At 38.8% G+C, this 26,521-nt stretch overlaps 2 protein-coding genes across 2 annotated transcripts in view; both read left to right on the top strand.

The window, feature by feature from the left end:
• The window catches only part of abhd17c (abhydrolase domain containing 17C, depalmitoylase), a 37,110-nt gene extending 35,294 nt beyond the window's left edge, over positions 1 to 1,816 (top strand). The window contains exon 3 of the mRNA XM_073032939.1: positions 143 to 1,816. Coding sequence (XP_072889040.1) covers positions 143 to 362 — 220 coding nt within the window. The 3' untranslated portion in view covers positions 363 to 1,816. The remainder of the gene's footprint in view (positions 1 to 142) is intronic.
• A 4,371-nt stretch (positions 1,817 to 6,187) lies between these two features.
• The window catches only part of LOC140718786 (cell surface hyaluronidase CEMIP2-like), a 108,287-nt gene continuing 87,953 nt past the window's right edge, over positions 6,188 to 26,521 (top strand). The window contains exons 1-3 of the mRNA XM_073032936.1: positions 6,188 to 6,443; positions 7,719 to 8,071; positions 19,684 to 20,178. Of these exons, the coding sequence (XP_072889037.1) occupies positions 7,726 to 8,071; positions 19,684 to 20,178 (841 nt within the window). The 5' untranslated portion in view covers positions 6,188 to 6,443; positions 7,719 to 7,725. The remainder of the gene's footprint in view (positions 6,444 to 7,718; positions 8,072 to 19,683; positions 20,179 to 26,521) is intronic.

The following is a 26,521-nucleotide window of genomic DNA, read 5'->3' as shown; positions in this document are numbered from 1 at the left end:
CTTAAAATGAGCAGTTTCTGGCATGTAATTCTAAAAAAAATAGTCTGTTCTCCTTTTGGCTATTTCACTAATGCATCAATAAAATTAATATTGCTTTTTAATATTTTTGTATCTTTTATCTTTCAAACTTAATCTCTTTCAGCATTGACAAGATAACCAAGGTAGCATCTCCTGTATTGGTAATTCATGGGACTGAGGATGAAGTGATTGATTTTTCCCATGGTCTTGCAATGTACGAGCAGTGTCCAAGAGCAGTGGAACCCCTCTGGGTTGAGGGAGCCGGGCATAATGACATTGAGCTTTATGCACAATACCTTGAAAGATTGAAACAGTTTATTAGTCATGAACTGCCTATTTCTTAAAGACTCTGTGGATGTTTCCTAGGCAAATGTGAATTGACGAACAGCTCTAATTTGCACGTGGTCTAACTGGATAACTAGCTTTTGACAACAAAATAAGCTATCATCTTTTAGGCTGATTTCATTTGAGAAACAGCACAAAATCTGTCTTTTTTATACTAGGAAAAATCCATGCAATTTATGTATGTTGCACATGAAATAATATTTACCTACTGTAATTTTGAAATAGTTTTTGATTGTTATTAAAATTATTGTTTAATCATCTGGCTTTTCAGCATTCTGGCAACAATTCTGTGTGTCTTGAATTTTTTAGGAGTAGAAATCTCTCTTTGGTCATTGGCATACTGAATGAGTCTAGCCACTGGTTGTACTTCCCTCCTACACATTCAGTTCCATTTATGTTAAACAAATGAAGTTTGTGGAGATGAGTACAACCTGCTGCCAGTACTGAGTTTAGCAGTAATGACCAAAGACTGCTCTAACTTTTAAATTTTTTAACTTGTTTATAAACTGGAAATTTCTTGTATAATACAATATAACACAGCTAAGTAGATAAAATAGCCCTTCATTGAAAGATGATCAAGCCAATGTGCTGAAGTGATTTGAATGCTCGTTACCTTCTAGATATTTTAGCATTGCCTCAAAGTACTGTATTTGTAAAACTCAAGTGAAATTGGAAAGAGTTTCCAATTCTTTGCTAATGTTCTTTTGAGTGGTCTTAATGTTCCAACATCTGTGGAGATTCTTTCCATATTAAAATTGTTAAACAATACCTCATACTTCCCTAATGGTGCATATGGCTGAATACTTTATTCACAGATGTGTAAATTTATGAACTAATCAACAGTTCTTGTGTACTATTTTCTGGGAAGGAGTTCCTGAAATGTATTGTCATCTTAAATTGTATTGCTCTTGTGTGATATCTTTCAAGGTGATGGGAGCTCTTCTATGGATGTGATAACTATCAAATAGCTTTTATCCTGTGAAATGTTTGATTTGGTGATGTAAATGCTTTTGTATCCTGAATTACTTGCATATTCAACTTCAAAAAATTTCTGTCATCTATTTCATAAATTTACATATCAGTAATTAATATAGGAAGAGATGTAATTTGTTAATTTTAGTTGGAAAGACCAGAAAATTAAGATTTAATTTTGACTTTGGAATTGTACTGAAATATCCAAAAATAATGCAACACATTACTACAAAAAACTGAACAAAGCCTTAAATGTAATGAGGATCTCTGTATATTTGACTTCAATATTCATTGTTGTAAGTTGTACATAAGCAACAAATAGTTGCAATGGAATAAAAGATGCATGGAATGTAAAATGAGATTTTTAAAATTAGAACATTGTGTACAGTAAAACGCATCAAGAATTCAATTTTGGCATATTTTTGGTGTGATCAGTTTTAAAAAAATGAAATCTCAATTAAACGTAAGGAATACTGTGCGCAATAAACCCACTGACTGCTTGTTCAGTTCTTTCAATTATTTTATGGGGGGTGAAAATAAAAGCTAAGTTTTGATGTCCATTACAAAAAAATTAGGGGTCTTTTTGGTGTAATATTTTTCTTTTTACTTTTGAACTGTGGATAGTTTGGTAAGTTACTCTGGTGGGTTTCTAAATTCCTGACAAATAGAATCAAGTCTCTCAGTGCCATCCCAAAAGCTGCCGCTCTATTTCAGCCATTCATGGGCTAGAGATTCCCATGACCTTTTCAGGATGATTTGACAAAATTCTGGACGTGTTTATTCTGTTCATCTGGTAGTTTTTTTTTCCTGAGCTGGACCTGTGCGGAGAGTACATCTTTTGTGATTCTGGTCTCAGGCACATAAACAGTGTAGCTGTCCATCATAACTGGCTGAAAGTAGATTGCACCTCGGTGCTGAGAATATTGAACTCCGCCATGGACGGTCCCAAGCCCGGCTGCGAAAGGAGGAGGGTTGGGCATGGGGCTAGCAACCCCAACCCGTAAAATCCCAGAGCTTTAGAAATGCAAACAGAAGCTCTGGGAGAGGAAGGAACTTTGCCTAGCAGCAGAGGACTATGGCAAGCTACTGTCAGTAGCCTAAGTCCCAGTAGGAGTGATGGGCTTAAGAGAAGAAGAACTGAGAATGTTGACCTAGGAAGGATGCTGACAATGGTTGTTTATTCTTTTGCTGGATTTTGAGGATATGGAGGATTTTATGGAGAATGTTGGTAGGAATGTTGAATGCCTGCTGTAATTCACATCTCAGAAGAACAGGGGTCCTGTGGCCTAGGAGACCATGAGCTTTGTGCCTTGTTTTGTTGCAATTTTTGATTACCTTTCCCCAGGTGGCCAAAAACCACACTGTTGTGATGATAAATTTTGCTATTAATGTCTGGCCTTGTGAGAGGTGGATTTATCCCAATTCTACAAATGGGCCTTTGTTCAAATGCAGGTAACTGGTGAGGAAACTACAAGAAGATTACATCCAATTGATGCTTGCTGTCTTGGTACTGCACTACTTCACTTGGCTATGGATTAATTTTTCTTGTGCAACAATTCCTTATTCTGTATAGTCGCCCCAGTTTGTCCAAGCCTGTAAAATATTTCCAGACTCTCCACACCATTCATGCTTTAGGAATAAAGATAATTCTTCAGAAGTTTATCGCTACAAGCTTCCAATTTCCATTCAAGTTCAAATTTTCTTCTCTCCTTATTCCACATCATTGAGCTTTTTGTTCCTCCAAGATCCAAATACCCACCATTTCTCACTACATTTGCACATACCTTAGGAAAAATTGCCACCTTGCAAATTTCTTCGGTTAGAGCATTCTAACTTGTTGCCTCATCCTCTGGTATGGAGGGGCCACTGTACAGGATTGGAAAAAGCTACAGGAAGTTGCAAACTCAGCCAGCTGCATCATGGGTAGTAGTTTCCCCAATATTGAGGACATCTTCAAAAGGTTATGACACAAAAATCCATCATTAAGGACCCCATCATTCAGGTTGACCCCTCTTACTGCTACCATTAGGTGGTGGTAGTACAGGAGCCAAAAACACATACTTAGTGTTTTAGGAGCAGCTTCTCCCCACCATCATCAAATTTCTGAATGGAAAATACTAGGCAAACTCAAGATGGATAAGTCACCTGGACCAGATGGACTACATCCCAGAGTCCTGAGAGAGGTTGCTGAAGAGATATCGGATGCATTGGTCATGAACGTACAAGAATCAGGTGAATCTGGCATGATCTCTGAGGACTGGAGTCACTCTACTCTTTAAGAAGGGAGGAACACAACAGAAAGGAAATTGTAAGCTAGTTAGCATAACCTCAGTGGTTGGGAAAGTGTTGGAGTCTATTATTAAGGATGAGGTTTTGAGGTACTTGGAGACTAGTGATAAAATAAGTCGAAGACAGCATGGTTTCTGTAAAGAGAAATCTCGCCAGAAGTATCCGTTAGAGTTCTTTCTTCAAGGAAGTAGAAAGCAGGGAGGACAAAGGAGAGGCAGTGGATTTACTTGGATTTTCAGAAGGCATTTGATAAGGTGCCACACATGAGGCTGCTTAAGATAAAATCCTACAGTGTTACAGGAAAGATAGTAGCATGGATAGAGGAATAGCTGACAAGCAAGAGGCAGCGAATAGGAATAAAAGGGGCCTTTTCTGGTTGGCTGCCAGGAACTAGTGGCGTTCCTCGGGTCAGTATTGGGACGGCTGTTTTTCACATTGTCAATGATTTGGCTAATGGAATTGATGGTTTTGTGGTAAAATTTGTGAATGATATGAAGATAGGTGGAGGTGTAGGTACTGCTGAGAAAGCAATGCAATTGCAACAGTACTTAGACAAATTGGAAGAATGGGCAAAAAAGTAGCAGATGTAATATAATGTTGGGAAATGTATGAAAATAGTGCGGACTATTTTCTAAATGGGGAGAAGGTTCAAACATCAGAGTTGCAGAGTGTCTTAGGAGTCCTTGTGTAAGGCTCCCAGAAGGTTAATTTACAGGTTGACTCTGTGGTAAAGAAGGCAAATGTAATGTTGGCATTATTTCAAGGGGAATAAGATGTAAAAGCAAGGCGATAATTACTAGTCAGGCTGCACTTGAAATATTGTCAACAATTTTGGGCTCCATATCTCAAAAAGGATGTGTTCTCATTGAAGAGATTCCAGAGGAGGTTCACAAAGATGATTCCAGAAATGAATGGGGATAACATATGAGGAGTGTTTGGTAGCTTTGGGCCTGTACTCACTGGAATTTAGAAGAATGGAGGCGGGAGTGGGGGGAATCTCATTGAAACCTACTGAATGTTGAAAGAACTAGATAGGGTAGATGTGGAGAGGATGTTTCCTATGGTGGGGATATCCAGAACTAGAGGGCACAGCCTCAAAATTGAGAGATGACCTTTTAGAACAGAGATAAGGAGGAATTTTTTTAGCCAGAGTAGTGAATCTGTGGAATGTTCTGCCACAGAATGTGGTGGAGACCAAGTCCGTTGGTATATTTAAGGCAGAAGTTGATCATTTCTTAGTCGGTCAGGGCATGAAAGGATATGACGAGAAGACAGGTGTATGGGGTTGAGTGGGATTCGGGATCAGACATGATGGAATGGCAGAGCAGACTCGATGGGCTGAATGGCCGAATTCTGCTCATGTATCTCATGGTCTAAAATGATTCCATGAGCTAACACACTTTTTTCCCCTTTTTGCACAGCTTATATATATATATATATATCTTAATGTACAGTAATTCATAGTTTTTGTTATGTATTTGCCAAAATTAAACATGATTCTGATAACTGAAAGATTATTTGACCTGAAATGTTGACTGTTTCTCTTTTGACTGAGTGTTTCAGTATTTTCTGTTTTAATTTTTAGACATCCTGCAACTGTTACTTTTTTTGTTTTGATTTTCAAATAGCTCACTCATATTCAGTGGTCTGCTTCATAGTATTCTTTAATGCAATTTCACGGTTGTTAAGGGAACCAACCTCTTCCTCGATACCGCTGAATTGTTGATCAATGTGTGTGTGCTCTTTTAATCGAGTGCCTAGGGAAAATCGCTTTACAGATACCAACCTTCGCCCCTCGGTACAAGATTTCATAGGCTGAGCCCGATTCTGAAAGCGGGACCAAAGGCAGACCGTGGAAACGAGGCTATTACCCCCATCCACTCAGCTGCCAGCTCGGTCAGAGCGCATGTGCTCGGCTTATTCCGTCTTTCAGGTTGGGGATGTGCTCGAATCCTAAGATTTGGCTCACTTTGCTGAACATTCGGCTGTCAGATGCCACGTGGATTTTGTTTTGACTCTAGCCGCAGTCAACACAGAGGAAATGAAGATATTGGTTTGACGCGGCGAGGGCCCTGCCGCCGTGATAAATGCAACGAATTCACCTATTTTTCAGCAGTAATTTCCAGACTTCACGTTGCTTACGTATTCCTTTGCACTGAAAAGCAAAATAGTATGAAATGGTAAAGACCTCTCGACTAAACTAAAAATAAATCTGATTTAAAATATATTTGCCAAGAGACAATATTATGGAAATGATCAACTTTTAACCTCTTTTGTACGTACTTCAATATCTTTAGGCAAGTTAATTAGAACTGCGCATTGTTCTTTTATGGCGCTAGGATGAGGGGGTGTCTCAATGGTCCTGCGATTTTGTACGAACCAGCTGACTCAAACGATGCGAAATCCTTCCAGCTTTTAGCTAGAGTGACTTTATTTATGTTGACTTACAGAAAGTGACAGTTCATCAGCTCCCACTCTCAGTCGGGGAAGTCTCCAGTACCCTGGAATGTGAGGGTATAATTCTGCCAAATGGTTCCCAGCACATGGACTAAAGAAGAGTCAACGCAAAACAAAACAGAAGTTTGTTTCTATTGAAAAGTTAACTTAATATCACTTATGTCTGTCTGGCCTTAATATGAAAAATTGACTCACAGGGCTGGCCAGTTTGGAGTTGGTCGCTTGGGATGTTATCAAATTGCTTTAGCGGAGTACTGGCCAGAGTGTGAAGGCGTCTGAGAGAATAGTTTATCTTCCGTTTTCAAGAAAACAACACCAGCCATATCCTTAAGAGTACTGCGAAGCAAGTCTATTGGACCAAGGTAAGGGAGAATTGTAGGTGTTGGAAATTGACGGGCTGACATATTAACTCTTTAATGTGCGGTTCTATTTGTTGAAAACTGGAGGCTGTAATAGTTTGAAGTGTAGAGAGGCTTTTGGGTTTGTGATAATTTCCAACTGTGAAATCCAGAGTTCTAGATATTAAAAATCTCTGTCCATTCCCTACGCAGAATGTTGAGCTTTGAAAAGAGATTTAAAGACCCAGTTTAGAATAAATTAGTATCTTTAAGTGAATTCTCCTATACTGCAAGACAGTTTCATATCAGAATCAAATGTATTAACATTGATTTAGAAGATATGAAATGGACTGTGTTGCAGCAGCAGGACAGTGCAAAGACAAGAATTATACATTTCAAAAATATGTGATGAATCATTTTATTACCAATTTTTGTTTTAAGTAAAATAACACCTTATCAACATAATTAAAAAGTACATCTGTCTAACTTACTTACTAAGGTGATGACTGTAATGACAGCTCATTGGATATTAATTTGCTAATTGTCCATGCCACTGGTTTAATGTTTATTCTTGTACCACATCATGCCTGTGAACTTAGTTTGTTACATGGAATTTTCAGGTAATCAGAAATACTGATATTTATCCTGGAAATAAGTTGGATAAAAACACCTTCAAATCTTTCAGCCTAGCCCTTTGACTACTTTTCAAACTTATGTATTGAAATGTGTATTCAGGTGAATGAAACATGTATAATCAAAGTTGTTTTTCTTCCTACTCATTTGTTTAATTTGATCATTACAATTGGCACACAAGTTAGTAGTTAAATGTTGAATATTTTCACTCTACCCAATAACTTGGTTTCTCAGAAGATCAGACAGTATCTATGGAGAGAGAAGTTTTCGGCCAGAGGACTTACAAGACATTAAGCATGGACAGCTTAAATTTGAAACAAGTGTAAAATATGTGGGAGATTAACAGAAAAGGAGCTAATGTAATGTAAAAAGGTGTATAGAAACAAATGATTTGGATCTGAAAAATTAAAATGATCTGGTAAAAAAGAGAAGGTTTTTGGTACTTTAAATACGGCAATGGAAAGGCTGATAGATCCCATATGTAACATTTCTCACTAAAAGACTTCTACCCAGTCAGTCCTTTAATCAACCCGTGGCATCTCCATTCCCAGTAGCTCTACAGCAGCTGTCTTGGAGTTAGATTATAGCAGTTATCTATTGTTGTTTTCATTATGTTGAGTAGTAGATTGCAGAAGGTTGATTCTGACTTTCTAATATCATTTACAGATTCCAAATGCAAATGGATGAAAGTGCCAAGGCCCAATCTTCTCTCAAAGATGCTTATACCAACTGCACAGCCGAAAAGTTTTCACCATGTACAATATCTCAGCCCCTTCATTTATTGCATTATCAAAAGCAGTTGTTTCTTCAAAGTGACTCGCCTGCATCGGAAGCCACTCGAAGGCTTCTCTTGCCTGAGGATCATCTTCTAGAGAAAAGGAGGAGAGTGTTTTCTAGCCCAGAGGTAGCAGGAAAATTTGCACTTCACCTGCTTTGTTTTGCAGTTTTTGCTGTAGCTGTACTGGGTTTGCTACACTGGGATGACAATTTGCAGTTATTCCAAGGAAACAGTTCCAAAGGTAAGCTAGATAGCAGTACTCATTGCTCTAACACAGAGGGGAAGCTAGGTACAGTGGAGAACCATAAAACACAAGTATGGAATTGAATCAGGAAGCTGGGAGAAATTTGACTAAGAAAGTTAAAGAGGATAGCAGGCTCATTAAAAACAGATGGATATATTACAAACAAATTAAAGCAATAGTCTTCACTGTAGAGAATGGCGATGATCCTGGCATCCTAGGAAACTAATAAAGAATCAAAGAATGGAGTTCACTAAGTTCAAGTAATTGAAGAAGTCAGTGCAGAAACAATAATGGGACCTAAGGACTACAGGTACCAAGCAAGAATGGCTTTTAAGAACTTAGCTCTTAAAGAAGAAATTTAGCTTGTCATCTTCCAAGTTCTCTTGATCCAGGAATTGGATTATCAGACCAAAAAACTTTACAATGAATGATTTAAAAAATCAGGATTTTTTTAAAATGATGGATTGTCGAGCATGTAACAAAATCTATAATTAGGCACATTAGTTAAAAGCTGAGCTGATTAGAGAGCGTCAGTTCAGGTTTAGCCTAATTACATACTTTTGGCAGTCTGAATTGTGCAGGTGGAATAGTTTTTCAAGTGGAAGATTGTAGTAGGATAGATTTATATTGAGTTCCAGGAGATTTTCAATGAGTTTCCATGTTGTTTGGTAAAATGGAATACCACAGATATGAAATGAAATTATTTGACTTGATTTGAAATTTGGCTACAAAGACAAAAGGTAGAAAGTGATAATAATTTATGTATATTTGTATTTAGAGAAGTAACCTTTAGTGTACTTTAAATATCTGTGCACTGTCTCAAATATTTATCAGTGATTTAGATAATGTAACAGAGACCATGTTGGCAAGCTTGATAATGTGACCAAGGTAGGTGATATTATAATTGTTGTGGATAAGAGCATTTATCCACTGTTGATCTTCATTACTTCAGTGTACAAAACAGTAGCAATAAAATTTGATTGTGGCTAAATATGAGGCCAAAAAGGAATAATTCCAAATATATTTTAAATGACGAAAAGTTAGGAATAGTAGAAATCTAGAGATATTCAGTGGTCAATGAGATTTATTGGTTAGAAATGTTACTGGAATGTTAGCCTTCGTATGAGGGAGTAAGATTATAAAATTAATGTATTTAGTTAGACAGCATCTGGAGTATCATGTATAATGAAGGATGCTAAGAGTGTAAACTCTGGAATTTCTTGCCTAAATCCCTCAGCTATCCTGTCCTAATTATTTTTCATATTTTACATTACTATTTTAATTGTGCAGCATGACAATACAATATTATGCAACACCCATAAAATGCTGAAGGAATTCAGCAGGTCATGCAGTATCTATGGAGCCAATATTTTGGGCCAAAGACCCTTCATTAGGAGACCCAAATCCTGATGAAAGATCTTAGCCCAAAACATTCACTTTTCATTTCCATCCAGAGACGCTGCCTGACCTAAGTTCCCCTAGCATTTTGCATTTGTTGCTCAAGATTTCCACTATCTGCAGAACCTATGTCTGTAACATTGTTTAATAATGTCCCTTTCAATATTACTTGAAGGCATTACAATGTTATACAAAATATGAGTTGCTGATGTTGTGAATATATTCTTGTCAATCTGTCCAACAAAATTTCACAGGATATTGCCAGTGCTTTTAAGAATTGTAAGAGGTTTTATAAACTAGACTTTGTATTCCCTAAAGAGTAGGTTGAAGGGTGATTTCATTCATATTTGTGGGATTTGGAATTGAATTGTTAAAGTGGATAAAGAGGAAACTATTTCTTTTAGTCAACAAATGGAGGATCAGGGATTTATTTTTACCTAGAAGCCTCTAGGGAAGTAAACATAGAATATTACAACATAGTACAGGCCCTTCAGCCCATTCCCTCCATTTTTCTGCCATCTAAGTGCTTATCTAAGAGTTTCTTAAATGCCTCTACCCCTACCACTACCCCAGCAAATCATTCCACACCTTCACCACTACCTGTGTTAAAAAAAACCTTACATCTGACATCATCCCTATACTTTCCTCCAATCACCTTAATATTATGCCCCTTGTGTTAGCTTTTCTGCCCTAGGAGAATGTTTCTGGCTATCCACTTGGTTGATGCCTCCTATCATCTTGTGAGCTTCTATCAAGTCACCTCTCATTCTCCTTTACTCCAGAGAGAAAAGCCCTACTTTGCTCAACATATCCTCATACAATATGCTCTCTAATCCAGGCAGCATAAATCTCTGCACCCTCTCTAAAACTTCCACATTTTTCCTATAATAAGACAATCACAGCTGAACACAATATTCGAAGTGTGGTCTGTCCAGGGTTTTATAGAATTGCAACATCACCTTGCAGCTCCTGAGCTCAATCCCCTGGCTAATGAAGGTTTTCTTAACAATCTATCAACATGCGTGGCAGATTTGAGGGATCTATGGACATGGACCCCAAGACCCTCTGTTCCTCCACACTGCTAAGAGTCCTGCCATTAACCCCATATTCTGCCTTCAAATTCAACCTTACAAAGTGAATCACCTCACACTTCACACTTTTCTGGATTGAGCTCTCATCTACCACTTCTTAGCCCAGCTATGTATCCTGTCATGGTGTTGGCGCGTGGCCTAGTGGATAAGGCATCGGTCTAGTGATCTGAAGGTCACTGATTAGAGCCTCAGCTGAGGCAGTGTGTTGTGTCCTTGAGCAAGGCACATTGCTCTGTGACGACACCGGTGCCAAGCTGCTTGGGTCCTATTGCCCTTCCCTTGGACAACATCGGTGGCGTGGAGAGGGGGAGGCTTGTAGCTTGGGCAACTGCCGGTCTCCCATACAACCCTGCCCAGGCCTGCGTCCTGGAAACCTTCCAAGGTGCAAATCCATGGTCTCACGAGACTAACGCATGCCTATTATTATATGTATCCTGTCAGTGTTCTTTTGTACCTTCTGAGAGCCTTCTACCCTATCCATCAACATTCATGTCTTCTACAAAGCCATCTTTCCATTTCCTCAACCAAGTCATTTATGAAAAACACAAAGAACAGGAGTCCCAGAACAGATCCCTATGGAACACCGCTGGTCACCGACATCTACAACCTAAATCCACACAGCCAGGTTTCCTTGGATCCCATGCTCCCAACTTTCTGAATGAGCCTACCATGGGCAACCTTATCAAGTTCTTCACTAAAATCTATATGTACCACATTTACTGCTCTGGCTTTATCAATGTGCTTTGTCACATTCTCAAAAAATTCAGTCAGGTTCATGAGGCTTGATCTTCCCCCCACAAAACCATGTTGACTATGCTTCTACAAATGCCCAAAAATCCTGTCTCTAAGAATCTTCTCCAATAATTTGTAATCCACAAAAGTAAGACTCTCTAGTCTATAATTCCCAGAGTTATCCCTACTCTCTTTTGTGAACAAAGGAATAACATTTGCCACCCTTCAGTCCTACTCCTTTGGCCAGTGAGGATGCAGAGATCATTGCCAGAGGTACAGCAATCTCTTCCCTCACTTCCTGTAGTAATCTGGAGTATTTCCCACCCACCCCTGGGGATTTATCTAGTCTAATATTTTTCAAAGGTTTCAGCACATCCTCTTTCTTAACATCAAATGTTGTAGCAGATCAGCCTGTTTTACACTGTCCTCACAAATGTCAAGACCCCTCTCACTGATGAGTACTAAGACAAGGGTATTCATTAAGGACCTTCCCAGCTCCTCCAATTATAGGTATATGCTTCCTCGTCTATCTATGATTGGTCCTACCCTCACTCTGGACAGCCTCCAGTTCTTCATACATGTAGGATGCTTTTGGGTTTTTTAAAATCCTACTTGCCAAGCCCTTCTCATGCTCCATACTTCTATTAGTCACAGTATGATTGATGGAAGTATTTGCCCAATAAACATTAGCTCTATTTATTTTAAATGTGAAACTCCTTTTTCTAGCAGAGGGTATTGAGTGATAGAAAATCAAAGTGGAGTTAAAATACAGATCATGCATAATCTTATGATACATTGAATGAAGCACAAAGGAATGAATGGACTTTTCCCACTCTTTCTTTTTAAATTTAATGTCTTTAAAAAACCTGTAGTACATTTTAGAAGGAAATTCCACATCAGTGGGGTCTAGGAAAACTATGTACCATTCACCTCTGAAAGGAAAATGTTTTCATTATGCTAATTCTAAGTATACTTTTTCTTTAATTTACATTTAATACAGATAGCTGCATGATGCCTAAGTATAAATCTAAACTGGAATCTCACTGACTTCTAAAATGCCAGCAGCACTTTGATGCCATCACTCCGTAGGAAATGATGGGTGCTGTTATGATGTTTGTGGTAGACATTAATGAAGGCACACAACCCAACTTGTAAAGCAGTGTCTTTTTGGACACTGGCCAAAGGGCGTACTTCATGACCACAGAACAGCTGGGAGCACATAATGTGCTCAGTGTTAAGTTCCAGTCAGTGTCTCTTTTGGAGAATTGTCCACCTTGAGTAACAGGAATGCACAAGAAGGCAGTGTCTCACTAAATAAACTGCTGCATCAGCATTAGGTGTCCAGCACACTGTTCCTCAAGCAATAAGAGATTTGTAAGTTTGTTGATTAGCATATTGTGCATGCCCACCTCCTAAATTCAAAGCTAAAAGTAAACACAGAAATTCCAACGTACATTAACTGGCAGCTCTTGATTGTGATGAAGACAATGTACCAGTTTTATGTTGCCTGGAAAACAATTTCAGAGTACAGTAACTGCAACTTTACTGCTTACTGTTTTGAAGCAGCAACAAGAACCAATGTTGTTCATGCAGTCGTAATCTAAAATGAGCTTGGAGTTCTGAAGAGGTGTTTTTACTTGGCAGGTGTCTGTGATTTAGAGTGAATCTGATTTGAGAAACAGTGAAGAATGATATGGGTGTTCCACAAGAGGTCTTGGCAGAAGAAATAAAAAGTATACATACCTGGATGTACTCCAAAAACAGTAGGTAGAGAGCTTGAGTGCAGTGCCTGACAAAGCTCAATGACCTCAGTAGTGGTCAAGGCCAGTAAATGTGCCTCAGTGTCATATCCAAGAGCATTACTTTTGCCATGGATACACTGATCCGATTGCTCAGCTATCAACAGTCTCCATTTAGGAGGACTTGAATGCTGGATTGCATCTTCAAACATTATCCTGCCATAAGCTTCAGACCTGCATCTTCCAGTAGCTTACAAGTGAAACTAAGCACTACTGTATCTTGCAGAGCATGAAGTTGCACACTAGATGTAGGAGCAAACTATTAGGGTTTCTCACAACCTGTATTCTCCATAAATGCAAATCTTAGCACATTAGCAAGTGTTAGATTGCTAAATGAATGTCCAGGAGCATAGAGGTATCCACACCAAATGTGCAAAAGGTTTTGTGTATAGCTTGGAGCCCATATTTTTCCATTAGTGTCTGATAGCTGTTGAATTGGCCTTCATTGCAACACAGACAGCCATTAATGCTATTCAAATCTACTTAGGAAATTTCAAAGTAGACGGCTATCAGTAATACCAAAGAAATATAATCAGAAGCAAAATATGAGCTGCCAATAGAATTCAATGGGTAAGACAGCATCTGTGGAGGCGAATGGATAGTTCACATTTTGGATCAATATTTAGGGTCACAGCCCTTCAACAGTTTGTTAGAAATGCTGCAGTTTCACTCTCACAGGAAAGCAAGCTGTAAACTCTCATTTCTGACCATGACAGCACAATCTTCCCCTTGTTCCTTTTTCATTTTGGATCTCCGGCAATGGAACAATGGTAGAAAACAGTTTGATAAAGAGTCATGATTGGTCAATTGCAACAAAAGAACATGGATCACTGCATCTGCAGTGTGTTGTGTCTCCATAAGTAATCAGAGGCTGGGCTTTCTAAACCAAGACTTCAAAGGCATTCTCCAACTCTACCTGCAGTCACTGTCACTAGAAGTCATCAGGTATTTACCTGCTGCACTACACTATTGAGGATGAACCACATGGTAAGGACAATGAAAAGACAAAGTCACATGGAAGATGGACTGTGAGGGAATGCCCAACAACGAATGATTGACTTCCTAAGCACATATGCAATTTATTTATAAATTTGGCTTGAAAGTTCTATTTTGGCTTTTATTTTGACAATGACATACACCTGTAGAAATGAAGGGGAGCCCATTATTTGACTTTTTAAAATGTTAATACTATTTTAATGACCTAGTGATATGGTTACCAGACACTAGTTACGTGTAGTTACCAGACACTAGTTACATGTAGCTACCAGACACTAATTGACCACAGGTGGAATGTGCTCTTGAATACTTCTTATTTTTCTCATTCACTCTTTCTTTCAATGATATTTTAAAAGCTAATTTGAAGTGCCTTTTAACCTTCCTGCTTTATTGCTGGGCCAGGGTAAGGAACCATTGTTTATTTATTAACTGATTGATCCTGGAGCGTTTTCATCTTTAAATATACTTTATAAATAAAGGCTCTTGTTGAAAAATTATTGCACAATTAAAACATTAAAAGAGTTTGAAGTTTGTGTGAAATTGACAATTTCAAATTGTCCATCTCCTGACTGAGGTCAGTTAAAGCTAATATTGACCAATTTTTCATTTTATCGTTTCCTCCAAATATTATTTTTCCTCTTCTTTTTCAGTAATTCTTGTGAATCCTCACTTTTTTAAAATAATGCTGAGCTATATGTATCTGAGTTCTTAAAGACTGAAACTGGCACCCTTGAAGGCTGAATGGCAATGTGCAAATGTAACATTGTTATAACTCGCAGAGTTCTTAGCATAGGAATAAAAGAACAACATCAATAGGAATGACAAAGACATACAGTATAGGCCACTGTATTCCCCCCAAATCTGTCCAACGTTTTCATAGACCACATATTAGCTGTGCAGTCATTTTTGCTACATATGCACGCATTGATATACTTTGTGCATTTCAGCCCTGTAGAAATAAAAGCAAACCCATTAATTGATTTAATGTTCATATTATTGTAATAATCTAGTTTCATGGACCCAGAGCTATTTTTAGTAATGCCATAGCTTTTTAGATATTCGAGATCAACTTTATATCATAGAAGTTTTCTCCACAGAAAAGGGACTTACCCTTATCCTATTTGTATTCTCGATAGATCCTGATACTCACTTTTTTAAAAGTATTTTACAAGTTTTAGGTCCAAAATCATTTGTCTAGATTGAAATCCACTGTATTTTCCCCATTTCCTCAGACTATTAATATCTCTGTAATATTATGCGTTTTGCAACACAGTCTACAATGACATCTATCATTGTGGCATCCAAAAATGCAGCTTTCTACTCCTGCGTCCATGCCACTAACAAATCTTGTGAGTAGTTCTTGCTACATTATAGATAGCTTGTTGGACCTACTTGTATCCTGCCATTAGGGTAGCTTGCCCAGGTGACCAGAGTGCTATTTTCCCTTTAAGGCAAAATATTCACTGATGTCCACCAGTTTTTTTTATTTTCACTCATGTACTTTCTGGAAATCCCACATTGCTTCTGATTACTATCTTTTTCGTAATGTTATTATAAAATTTGTCCTTTCACTTTTGAAAACTTGACTCTTTTGTGGCCAACTATTGCATTTTTAGTGCCTTTTGGCTCTGGGTGTTAGTTCTTGCATTAGTTTTATGCTAGGCTTTTAGTTATTTAAGACCTTGTTATTTGTCTGTTTAAAAAGTTTTCCCCCTTGGGAAAGTAGACTTGAAACCACTAAATTCATTTACAAATAGGTTATATTGATTTTTTGTGTTTTTCCCATTTACAATGTGCAAACTATCCCTTTGTATGTGTTGAGGTCACTGTATCCAAGTCTAGAATTCTTATTTCTATTTTCATTTCAAATGCTACATTTGACATGAATATTTAAAAATTGTTCAATAAATGTTCATGCACTGTGAGATTGTTAACAAAATAAGATTATTTTTGTTGCAGACCACTATCTTGATCATATTTATATTTCCTTCCTTTCTGATAGAACCTTAGTTCATCTGTATGAAAATTAAGATGATACCCGAAAATGAAATTACTCCTGCATCCATGCCACTAACAAACCTTTGCTACAAACTTATTTCAGAACTTTAACTCTTTAAATCTGACTGGTTTTTAAACCAGGTTTCCATCAGCTTTTTCATTTTCTGTTTATTCATTCTACTTGCTAAGCTTCCAGTGCCTGCTTACCTCTGGCTCTAGCTATCGTATAAATTAGTAGTTTTATCATTTATCTCAAAATCTCCAAAAAGTCATCCTTGGACAACCGCATACCCTGGAAGAAGTATATGGGAATTTGATGATAGCAGTACTTGTGAGCTTCCTCCTCACAAAATCCTGCACCATTTGACTTTCAGACAAGGGCTCCAAATTTCTACAACTGCCTTGTAAGATTATTTATCTAGGACTATCCTGATAATTTAGATGAATTTTAGAGGCACTGTCTCTTTGTGTTTAAATATGGATGACATTTTAACTTCCCAGTATTTAGTGACATACTTGCATTTTCTTATATTTTGATTTTGGTAAACAAGCATTATTGGTGAAGGCAGCATTTATTGTTTTCCCTAGATTGCCCATTGAGGTGATGGTAAACCTTCTACAATTGAGTTGCAATTGCAAAGCCATTTCAAAGGGTTTTTTCAACCATGTGGACTGGGTCTGAGTCACATATTGTGCAGACTAAGCACGATGAATTGCTGCTCCTGAAGAACATCCTGATGGGATTTTATAATCTTACAATAGGTCTTATGCTTATCAGTGTAGGACTCATGGTTTTAATAAAGTAAGTGAGGACAATGCACTTCCCCTAGTAGGAAGGTTAGTATCTTGAAGATACAGATTTAAGATCATTTTCAGAAAAGACTATAGAGAAGATGAGCAGCAGTTCTTAAATGGTGACTTTTTTTGATCGGGAGTAAGTGTGAAAATAGGTACAATGGAAGCTTTCAAAATTGAATGAAGTAAGTATTTGAGAAGGAAATATTTCTTGAAGGAAGAATAGTGGGGAGTGGAGCAATCACATACCTCTTTCAATAACCAGTATATACTTGATGGGGCAAATATCTTCAGAGCTATAATTCTTAATGATGTGTTGAGGTTTTAAGCACAAGATCTGCTAACTAGCCAAATGTCTTTGCAAATGTAACCTTGAAGAAATCCCAGAGATATTGTGTATAATTATAGACAGCTCTCAATAATAAAACCATCAGACAGAGGAGCAGAATTAGGCCATCATTCAATCATGTCTGATCCTTTTCCCCCTGCTAAAACCCATTCCCTGGCCTTCTCCCTGTAACTGTTGATGTCATGTCCAATCAAGGACCTAGCAATCTCTGCCTTAAATACATCCAATGACCTGGCCTCCACAGCTGCCTGTGATAACAAATTCCACAAATTCACCACCCTCTGACTAAAGAAATTTCTCTGCATCTCTGTTTTAAATGGATGCCTCTCTATCCCGAGTCTTTGCCCTCTTATCCTAAACTCTCACACTATGGGAAACATCCTTTCCACATCTACTCTGTCTAGGCCTTTCAACATTCAAAAGGATTCAGTGAGATCCCCTATCATCCTTCTAAATTCCAGTGAGTACAGACCCAGAGCCATCAAACGTTCCTCATAGGATAACCCTTTCATTCCTGGAATCAACCTTGCGAACTGCCTCTGGACCTTTTCCAATGCCAGCACATCTTTTCTTAGATGAGGAGTCCAAAACTGTTCACAATACTTAAGGTGAGACCTCACCAGTGCCTTATAAAGCTTTAGCATCATGTCCCTGCTCTTGTATTCAAGCCCTTTTGAAATTAATGCTAATTGCATTTGCCTTCCTCACAACCGACTGAACCTGCAAGTCAGCTGTTAGGATGTTCTGCAGAAGGTCCCTTTGCAATGCCTACAGATCTGTTTAGTATCTTACAAAGAAGCAACTCCACTGAGAAAACACTGGAGGTCAAAACTGAACCTCAGTCTGTAAAGCTGAGAGGTCATATATTTATCTGCATCACCCTTTTTGTTTGCCTGATTTCTTTGTGAGGGAAATGTGCTTTAAAGGTGAACCAATGGCTTGCATCTTTGTAGCAGCTTTCATAACGTGGGAAGTCCCAAAGTTCTTAGTATCCAACAATGTACTTTTTGAGTACCGAAGGGTTTTGGCCCGGAACGTCAGCTGTGCTTTTCTCAATAGTGTTCTGCTAAAGGGTTTCAGCCCAAAACGTCGACTGAACTTCACTTTTTTTTAAACTGTACCGTACTTTTTTCCATAGATGCTGCCTGGCTTGCTAAGTTCCTCCGGCATTTTGTGTATGTTACTCAGATTTCCAACATCTGCAGATTTTCTCTTGTTTGTGATGTTACTCTTTGAAGTTTAGTCATACTTTTAGGGAAGGAAGCATGGTGGCTGATCTGTGACTCCAGACCAGTTTCCCCGGAGTTGAACCTTAATCTGCTCAGGGCAATAAAGGATGGGCAAAAATACCATCTTGCCAACAATGTAAAGTTCTAATCACTAATTGTCTTTCCTGAATGCTATGGAACCGGAACAATGTTGCAGCACTAGTGTTGGGGGTTGGAGATGGAGAGAGCGAATGAGCAAAATGGAAACTTCAGAGGACTAAAGTGGGAAGCATTGCACTGGTCAGAGAGTCAGAGCATGGAAACAGGTCCTTCAGCCCACCATGTGCCTATCTAATCCCATTTCATAGAACTCACCCATGCTCTTCTAAACCCCGGTCTTTGGCTGCACCTCTCTGGGTACTTACTAACTTTTGTGAGAGTACCTGATTTCACTGCTCCTCAGGCATTGCCCTAACATGACAAAAAATCTTCCTCTAATTCTCTTAATACCTTATACCCATGGTTATGTCTACGTTTCGGGCCGAGACCCTTCGTCAGGGCTAACTGAAACATTTCCTTTCAGTTAGTCCTGACAAAGGGTCTTAGCCTGAAACATCGACAGTGCTTCTCTTTACAGATGCTGCCTGGCCTGCTGTGTTCCACCAGCATTTTGTGTGTGTTTGAATTTCCAGCATCTGCAGATTTCCTCGTGTTTACCCATGGTTATGGTCACCTTTGCTCAGGGAAATGTTTCTCACTACTTATTTATCTATGCCTTCCTATTTTATTTCTCAGTTGGGTCCCTTCATTGCAAGGCTAATAATCCCAGCCTTTCCTATCTCTCCTCATAGCTGAAATGCTCCATCTCAGAGACCATACTGGCAGGGCTTATAATACAACATACGATGTAGTTACCATGTGTTTTAGGACATACTGATTCTAAGGAAGGTGTGACATAAATGCTGTCTGCCTTCATTGCATTTTAGGATTTATAGTAATAGATGGCTATAAAGGGCCATTTAAGTGACTCTTAGGGAGGCACATTGATGATAGAAAAATGGAATCCTATTTAGGAGAGAGGGTTAGATTGATATTAGAGTAGTTAAAAAGGTTGGTACGACCTCTTGGGCCAAAGAGCCTGTACTGTGTTCTAGTGTTCTGTGCTCTATAAGCATTTATAAAGTGTAACAAATCATGTAGTTAATATTTTAAAAACTTTGAACATTTGATTTCTGTTCTCTAGATGATGATCAGAGAACTCAAGGCTCTCCTTGGAAGTTGTGTGGGTCCTGTGATGTCACAACTGAGTCATCTGACATTTATTCACTTTACAGACGATTTGCACGGAGCACAAAACAAAGGAAAGACAAACAGGAAAAAGTCTTGCTGGCTGTCTACCAGAGAATGACAGAAGTAAAAGAAATATTACTGCCTTGTGAATCGCTTGTTAAAGTAACCAATTATGTTCTGAGGGAAGCTTTGGGGAATACTTTGAATTTCTTTCCACTTCCAACCTGTGATCAGAGGCTGAATAACCAGATTACCAAAATTAATCCACTCAATCTCATTAGGATTAAGATAAAGCCACAATTGCTTTACCAAGTCTTACTCTTCCTGAAAGAGCTGGATTTGCTGATGGATGGACATCAAGCAACATCATTCTTTATTGTGAAGAAGTTAATGATTAATAAGCAAGAAATGATATTGGGAAAGACAAGTAAGAACAATAATGAACATGGTATGTATTTGTTTCTATTTATTTTCCACATAGATTTGTTAGGATTTTAAAACATTCTGAATTTGATCATAATTTTGAATCCCAGTAGGGAACCTATTGCTTATTTATTAGATGGAAAACTTGGAGCACATCCCATACATTGGGAGCTATTCCTCAATGAAAGTAGACATTGACGATGAAATCCACCATTATCTTCACAGCATTTATACTGCCTTTATGAGACTATATGAGGAAAAGGATTTTTGAAGATCAGGACCTCATCCCTGGCATAACCTCATAGTTTTTCAGACAGCAGTAATCCTGCCCTTATATATGATTCTTTGATTACCTACATCAAGAGCTCAGAACATTGGAAAAATGTTATCAATCCTGTCTCCACAAAATCCTCCAGGATCATCAGAAAGATAACTGAACTAATGTCAGTACCCTTTCCCATTTCAACATACCCAGCATTGATACCCTAGTTATTCAATTGGTTCTAGTTGTCATTTACAAACTTGTACCAAGCTTTTCAAACAGTCTTGCCATAGAAAGAAATTACCAGGTGGACAGAGGGATAAGATTCAAGGATTTTCTCAAAACCCTCTTGAAAAGATGCAATTTCTACAATGTCTGCAAGGAGTCACTAACCCAAGACCACTGCAAGTTGAGAAAATGCATTTGAGTGGCACAAAGCACTGTAAGTTCATGCTTCAAGCCTGCGTAGAACCCCACTGTAAAAAGCAGAAAGAATGCACTACCTCACAAATTATCCACTTGCCTATCACAACAGACACGTCTTATCCCACCTCTGGTTGAGTCTGGAACTCTCATTTTGGTCTCAGCAGTTACCTCAGCACCATAGACCTGGAGTAGAAGCAAGCCACCCTTAAACTGAGGGGCAAACTGTATGTCATTCTATGGCTGATCCTAAAGAACTGAAGCAAAATACAAATATTACAGTGTTATCTGTTCAATTATTTTTTAAGAACATAGAAATATATACCGGTAGTTTCAGTTTAGCAGAGAAGTGCCAGTTCACTACCTGCATACCAGGAAGTTTGGGATTTCCAGGTATGTTTAGGCAAACCCTGAAGTCTCTAACGTGCTCACAGATGTTTGTTGACATTTGTCAACTGCACTTCCAATACTGGACACTTAATGAACTCCAGCTTTGTAGTGCAAAGTTGTAGCAGTTTGCCAGCATTGAAATTGAGGAAATGCCTAAGCAGCCTTTCTCAAGTTGAACCTAGCATGGGAACTGTATCTCCATTTATTTCAATATAGAGGATCTGCTCCAAAGACCAAGGTAAGTATTAATGATTCAAAGTACATTTATTATCGAAGTAGGTATGCAGTATGCAACCCTGAGATTCGTCTTCCCACAGACAGCCACAAAATAAAGAAACATCATGGAACCATTCAAAGAAAACATCAAACTTTAAAGTCATTGAAACAGCCTAGGAATGTTCAGTTGAGTTCATTTCAGCACTGTGTCATTTGTTGACAGCACTCTGCAGATCCAGTCTGTCCTGATCAAAATCACACAAAATAGCAATAAAAAAGGAGTAACCAGAGACGAGAAACACATATCATATGACCTACAGAGTCCAATCCACAAATCACATTGATTAAACCTTGTCCAAAATGCAAGAGGGAGAGAGAACAGTCAGACACACTGAGCACCTGCTCACCTTCTGCTCCCATCCTCGTTGATTTCAACTTGCTTTGATCAGCAAAATTGAAGTTGATCATGGGCTTGCGGCCCATCTCCAAGCTGTTTGGCCTTTAGGCCACACACTCTGCTCCAAATCTCAGAGAACTCCTTCAGGGACAGCAAAATGTCACATCACTCAATAGGCCCAAAAAACACGCCATCAAAATGTAAATCACAGGTTCCAATAGTAGTAGAATCATATATGAAAGAAGTAGTAGTTTTGTGAACTGTCTGAAGGATGTCGCCTTTGGTCATGTTGTTCGCTGGCACCATCTTCTTCCAACATAAGTATTGTTAGTTTATCATTCTTTTGAATTCTTTGAATTTATTTATAACTTTGAATTGATTTTGGTGCATTAGCTACTGTATACACCTTTCAAATAAAATAGTTTATATTTTTGAAATGTTCACATCTGGCTATGCCTAGGGATAGGAAACTTAGCCAAGTGACAAGTTTTTTCCAGCAGTTGTCAGATGGGACCAGTCTGGCCCCAGCACGTAACAGATGCATGTTACACAAGTCCCCCTGTGGTGGAGGTCGTCATCCATGAGGTTTGGAATGACTTTGCGGCACAATTCCACTTGGACATCATGTAAGATTAACGTAATGAGCATGGATGGTTTGCTGCTGCTCACATACTCTTTTCATTTGAGTATCTTGAATTATGAAACGGGAGTATAATGTCAAAGTGGTCTTTTCCAGCATAGGTCGAGTTAATACTGTGCTTTGAATTCTTGGTAGTCTGTAAGGATGACTTGCTTCCATTCATTTCTGAGTGTTCTGAGGAGATGATATGGCTGATGTGGGACTCAGAGACTCAACTATGTGTTTTGGCAGGTGGTGCTTTCCTTATGCCATTTACACTGGATTTCTATGTGCTTCCTAAGAAACACTAGGTTCTCAAAGCAAAAGGTAGCCTGTCCTGGGGTTAGAGGACTGTATACAGTACCTATCAAAAGTAAAAAAAAGAGAAAAATATCTATGAGGTTTAGTGCTTATGAAAAGTATTCACCTACCTTGGAAGTTTTCATGTTTTATTTTACATCATTGAATCATGGTGGGTTTAATTTGGCTTTTTTGTTTCTTTTGTGTCAAAGTGAAAACAGATCTCTACAAAGTGATCTAAATTAATTACAAAAGTAAAACACAAAATAATTGATTGCATAAATGTTCACTCGTCAAGTCAGTATTTAGCAACTGGCAGCAATTACAGCCTTGAGTCTGTGTGGATAGGTCTCTATCAGCTTTGCACATCTGGACTGCAATTTTTCCCCATTTTTCTTTACAAAACTGCTCAAGTTCTGTCAGATTACATGGGGATTCTGAGCGAACAGCCCTTTTCAAGTCCAGCCACAAATTCTTAATTGGATTGAGGTCTGGCCTCTGACTTGAGCACTCCAGGATATTAACTTTGTTGTTTTTAAACCATTGCTGTGTAGCTTTGGCTTTGTGCTTGGGGTCATTGTCTTGCTGGAAAGCAAATCTTCTCCCAAGTTGCAGTTCTCATGCAAACTGCATCAGGTTTTCTTCCAGGAATTTCCAGTATGTTGCTGAATTCATTTTACCCTCTACCTTCACAAGCCTTCCAGGGCCTGCTGCAGTGAAGCAACACCACAGTATGATGCAGCCACCACCGTGCTTCACCACAGGGATGGTGTGTTTTTGATGATGTGTGGTGTTTGACTTAACACCAAACATAGCATTTAGTCTGATGGCCAAAAAGCTCAATTTTGGTTTCATCAGACCATAGAACTTTCTTCTGGCTGACTTTCTTCTGCCTTCTGGCAAACTCTAGCTGAGATTCCATGTGAGATATTTTAAACAGTGACTTTCACTTTGCCACTCTCCCATAAAGCTGCGACTGATGAAGCGCCTGGGCAACAGTTGTTGTATGCGCAGTCTCTGACTGACTCACCAGCGGTTGGACCTTCCAGATACAGGTGTACCTTTCATACAATCAGTTGAAACATGTTGACTGCACACAGGTCTCCAAGAACAGATCTCCATTTAACTAATATGTGACTTCTAAAACCAATTGGCTGCACCAGTGATGATTTGGTGTATCATATTAAAGTGGGGGAGGGTTGAATAATTATGCAATCAATTATTTTGTGTTTTATATTTGTAATTAACTTAGATCACTTTGTAGAGATCTGTTTTCACTCTGACACTAAACAGTCCTTTTCTGTTGATCAGTGTCAAAAATCCGTAATTAAATCCACTGTGATTCAATGTTGTAAAACAATAAAACATGAAAAATTCCCATGGGCGGGGGGGTGAATACTTTGTGTAGGCACTATATGTGTGGATAGAAGCAGGAATGGGGCTTGTTTTGCTGTTGTTGCTTTGACACTTAGTTTGTTCTGTTTGTTGTGATCTGAGTTGTTCTGCTTAGCATCATGGGCATGCTATGTTGGTATTAGGATGTGTGGTGACACCTTTGGGCTCCCCTCAGAACATCCATGCGTGTGGTAATAGTTAACGCAAATGACTCATTTCGTGAATGTTTCCATGTGCATGTACTAAATAATTCTGAAACTCTCAATCGCTGGTTTTCACCTGGAGCTATCATAGGCCAGTGGATACATTGCAGTTTTTCAGGGAAGCTTTGGGATCCCCCTTGAATGTTTTACTCTGTCTAACCAGCAATCTCTCACTGTGATAAAACTTGGATTGAGTGAAGACAGGGTGACCTTGGCTCTACAGTAAATTATTTTGAACTGACAGGAGTCAATTGTATACAACAATGCGGTTTTAGCTCTCCATTGAATTAATTTGACGTGCCTTAAACTGGTATTAAATCTACAGACAGCATTCAAAAAGCACCATCATCACATTGCCGAGGGCAAGTGAGTAGTACATGTAAGTTTGCCATCAGCGCCAAACTTTAAAATGTGTTCATTTGTGTGAATTAATAACCTGTCTGTCTTTTTGGCTGAGTTGCTCTGTATTTCCAGCATTTTCCATGGTTGTGAGTTCAGGAGCTTTTGTGCTTCGTATCTTTTTAAAGTAAATTTAGTAATTGATTTTTTCAAAACATTTCAGCAAGTATCACACAGTAAATCTTGTTTGTGAGATGGGAGTAGACTCTCACATGGTGGATTGGATAGTGGACTACTTGACAGATAGACCTCAGTATGTGCGGTTGGGAGACTGTAGGTCTGACACGGTGGTCAGCAGCACAGGGGCGCCGCAGGGAACCGTACTCTCTCCGGTCCTGTTCACCCTGTACACATCAGACTTCCAATATACACATCAGACTTCCAATATAACTCGGAGTCCTGCCATGTGCAGAAGTTCGCTGATGACACGGCCATAGTGGGGTGTGTCAGGAATGGACAGGAGGAGGAGTATAGGAAACTGATACAGGACTTTGTGATATGGTGCAACTCAAACTACCTGCGTCTCAATATCACCAAGACCAAGGAGATGGTGGTGGACTTTAGGAGATCTAGGCCTCATATGGAGCCAGTGATCATTAATGGAGAATGTGTGGAGCAGGTTAAGACCTACAAGTATCTGGGAGTACAGTTAGACGAGAAGCTAGACTGGACTGCCAACACAGATGCCTTGTGCAGGAAGGCACAGAGTCGACTGTACTTCCTAAGAAGGTTGGCGTCATTCAATGTCTGTAGTGAGATGCTGAAGATGTTCTATAGGTCAGTTGTGGAGAGCGCCCTCTTCTTTGTGGTGGCGTGTTGGGGAGGAAGCATTAAGAAGAGGGACGCCTCACGTCTTAATAAGCTGGTAAGGAAGGCGGGCTCTGTCGTGGGCAAAGTACTGGAGAGTTTAACATCGGTAGCTGAGCGAAGGGCGCTGAGTAGGCTACGGTCAATTATGGATAACTCTGAACATCCTCTACATAGCACCATCCAGAGACAGAGAAGCAGTTTCAGCGACAGGTTACTATCGATACAATGCTCCTCAGACAGGATGAAGAGGTCAATACTCCCCAATGCCATTAGGCTTTACAATTCTACCGCCAGGACTTAAGAACTTTTTAAAAGCTATTATTAATGCTTTTTGAGATAGTGATTTAGATGCATATCATATTTTTTACTGAGTTAAGTATTGTATGTAATTAGTTTTGCTACAACAAGTGTATGGGACATTGGAAAAGAGTTGAATTTCCCCATGGGGATGAATAAAGTATCTATCTATCTATCTATCTATTATGCAAGTTATATTGTAAAGGATTGGCTCACTGCTAAATAGTTCCAGGAAATGTTTACTCGTGTAGACTTCTAATGTATTCTTCAAAAGAATACAAAACAAGTTTACTTCAACCTCTTTATTGTTTTGGTATCATTCTAGAGAATCTACAGTGTAAACCCTAGTCAAGACTAAATTCCATTTTTCTTGGATAGATTTCCATGCCATAGTCCAAGAAACATGAAACGTGTAAAGGTGGACCCATCAACTCTGTCCCATTGAGACATTGTGTAGCTTATGGATTTCGAGGTCCTTACCCACTTAGGTGAGGCCAATAGACAGAAAATGCCTGAGATTAGCTTAGTGAGAAATATTTGGAAAATGTTTCTGACCTCTGAAGATAATTTTTAAAAAGACTCCAGGAGATTTAAATGCTGAGTATCAATACTTACCAATCCACATATCACTTAAACTGGAAATGTCTTTGGCTCTCA

This window comes from Hemitrygon akajei, chromosome 30, assembly GCF_048418815.1.
Source record: "Hemitrygon akajei chromosome 30, sHemAka1.3, whole genome shotgun sequence".
NCBI classification, from domain to species: Eukaryota; Metazoa; Chordata; class Chondrichthyes; order Myliobatiformes; family Dasyatidae; genus Hemitrygon; species Hemitrygon akajei.
Note: the sequence above shows the minus strand (reverse complement) of the source record. Positions and strands in the feature narration are given on the sequence as shown.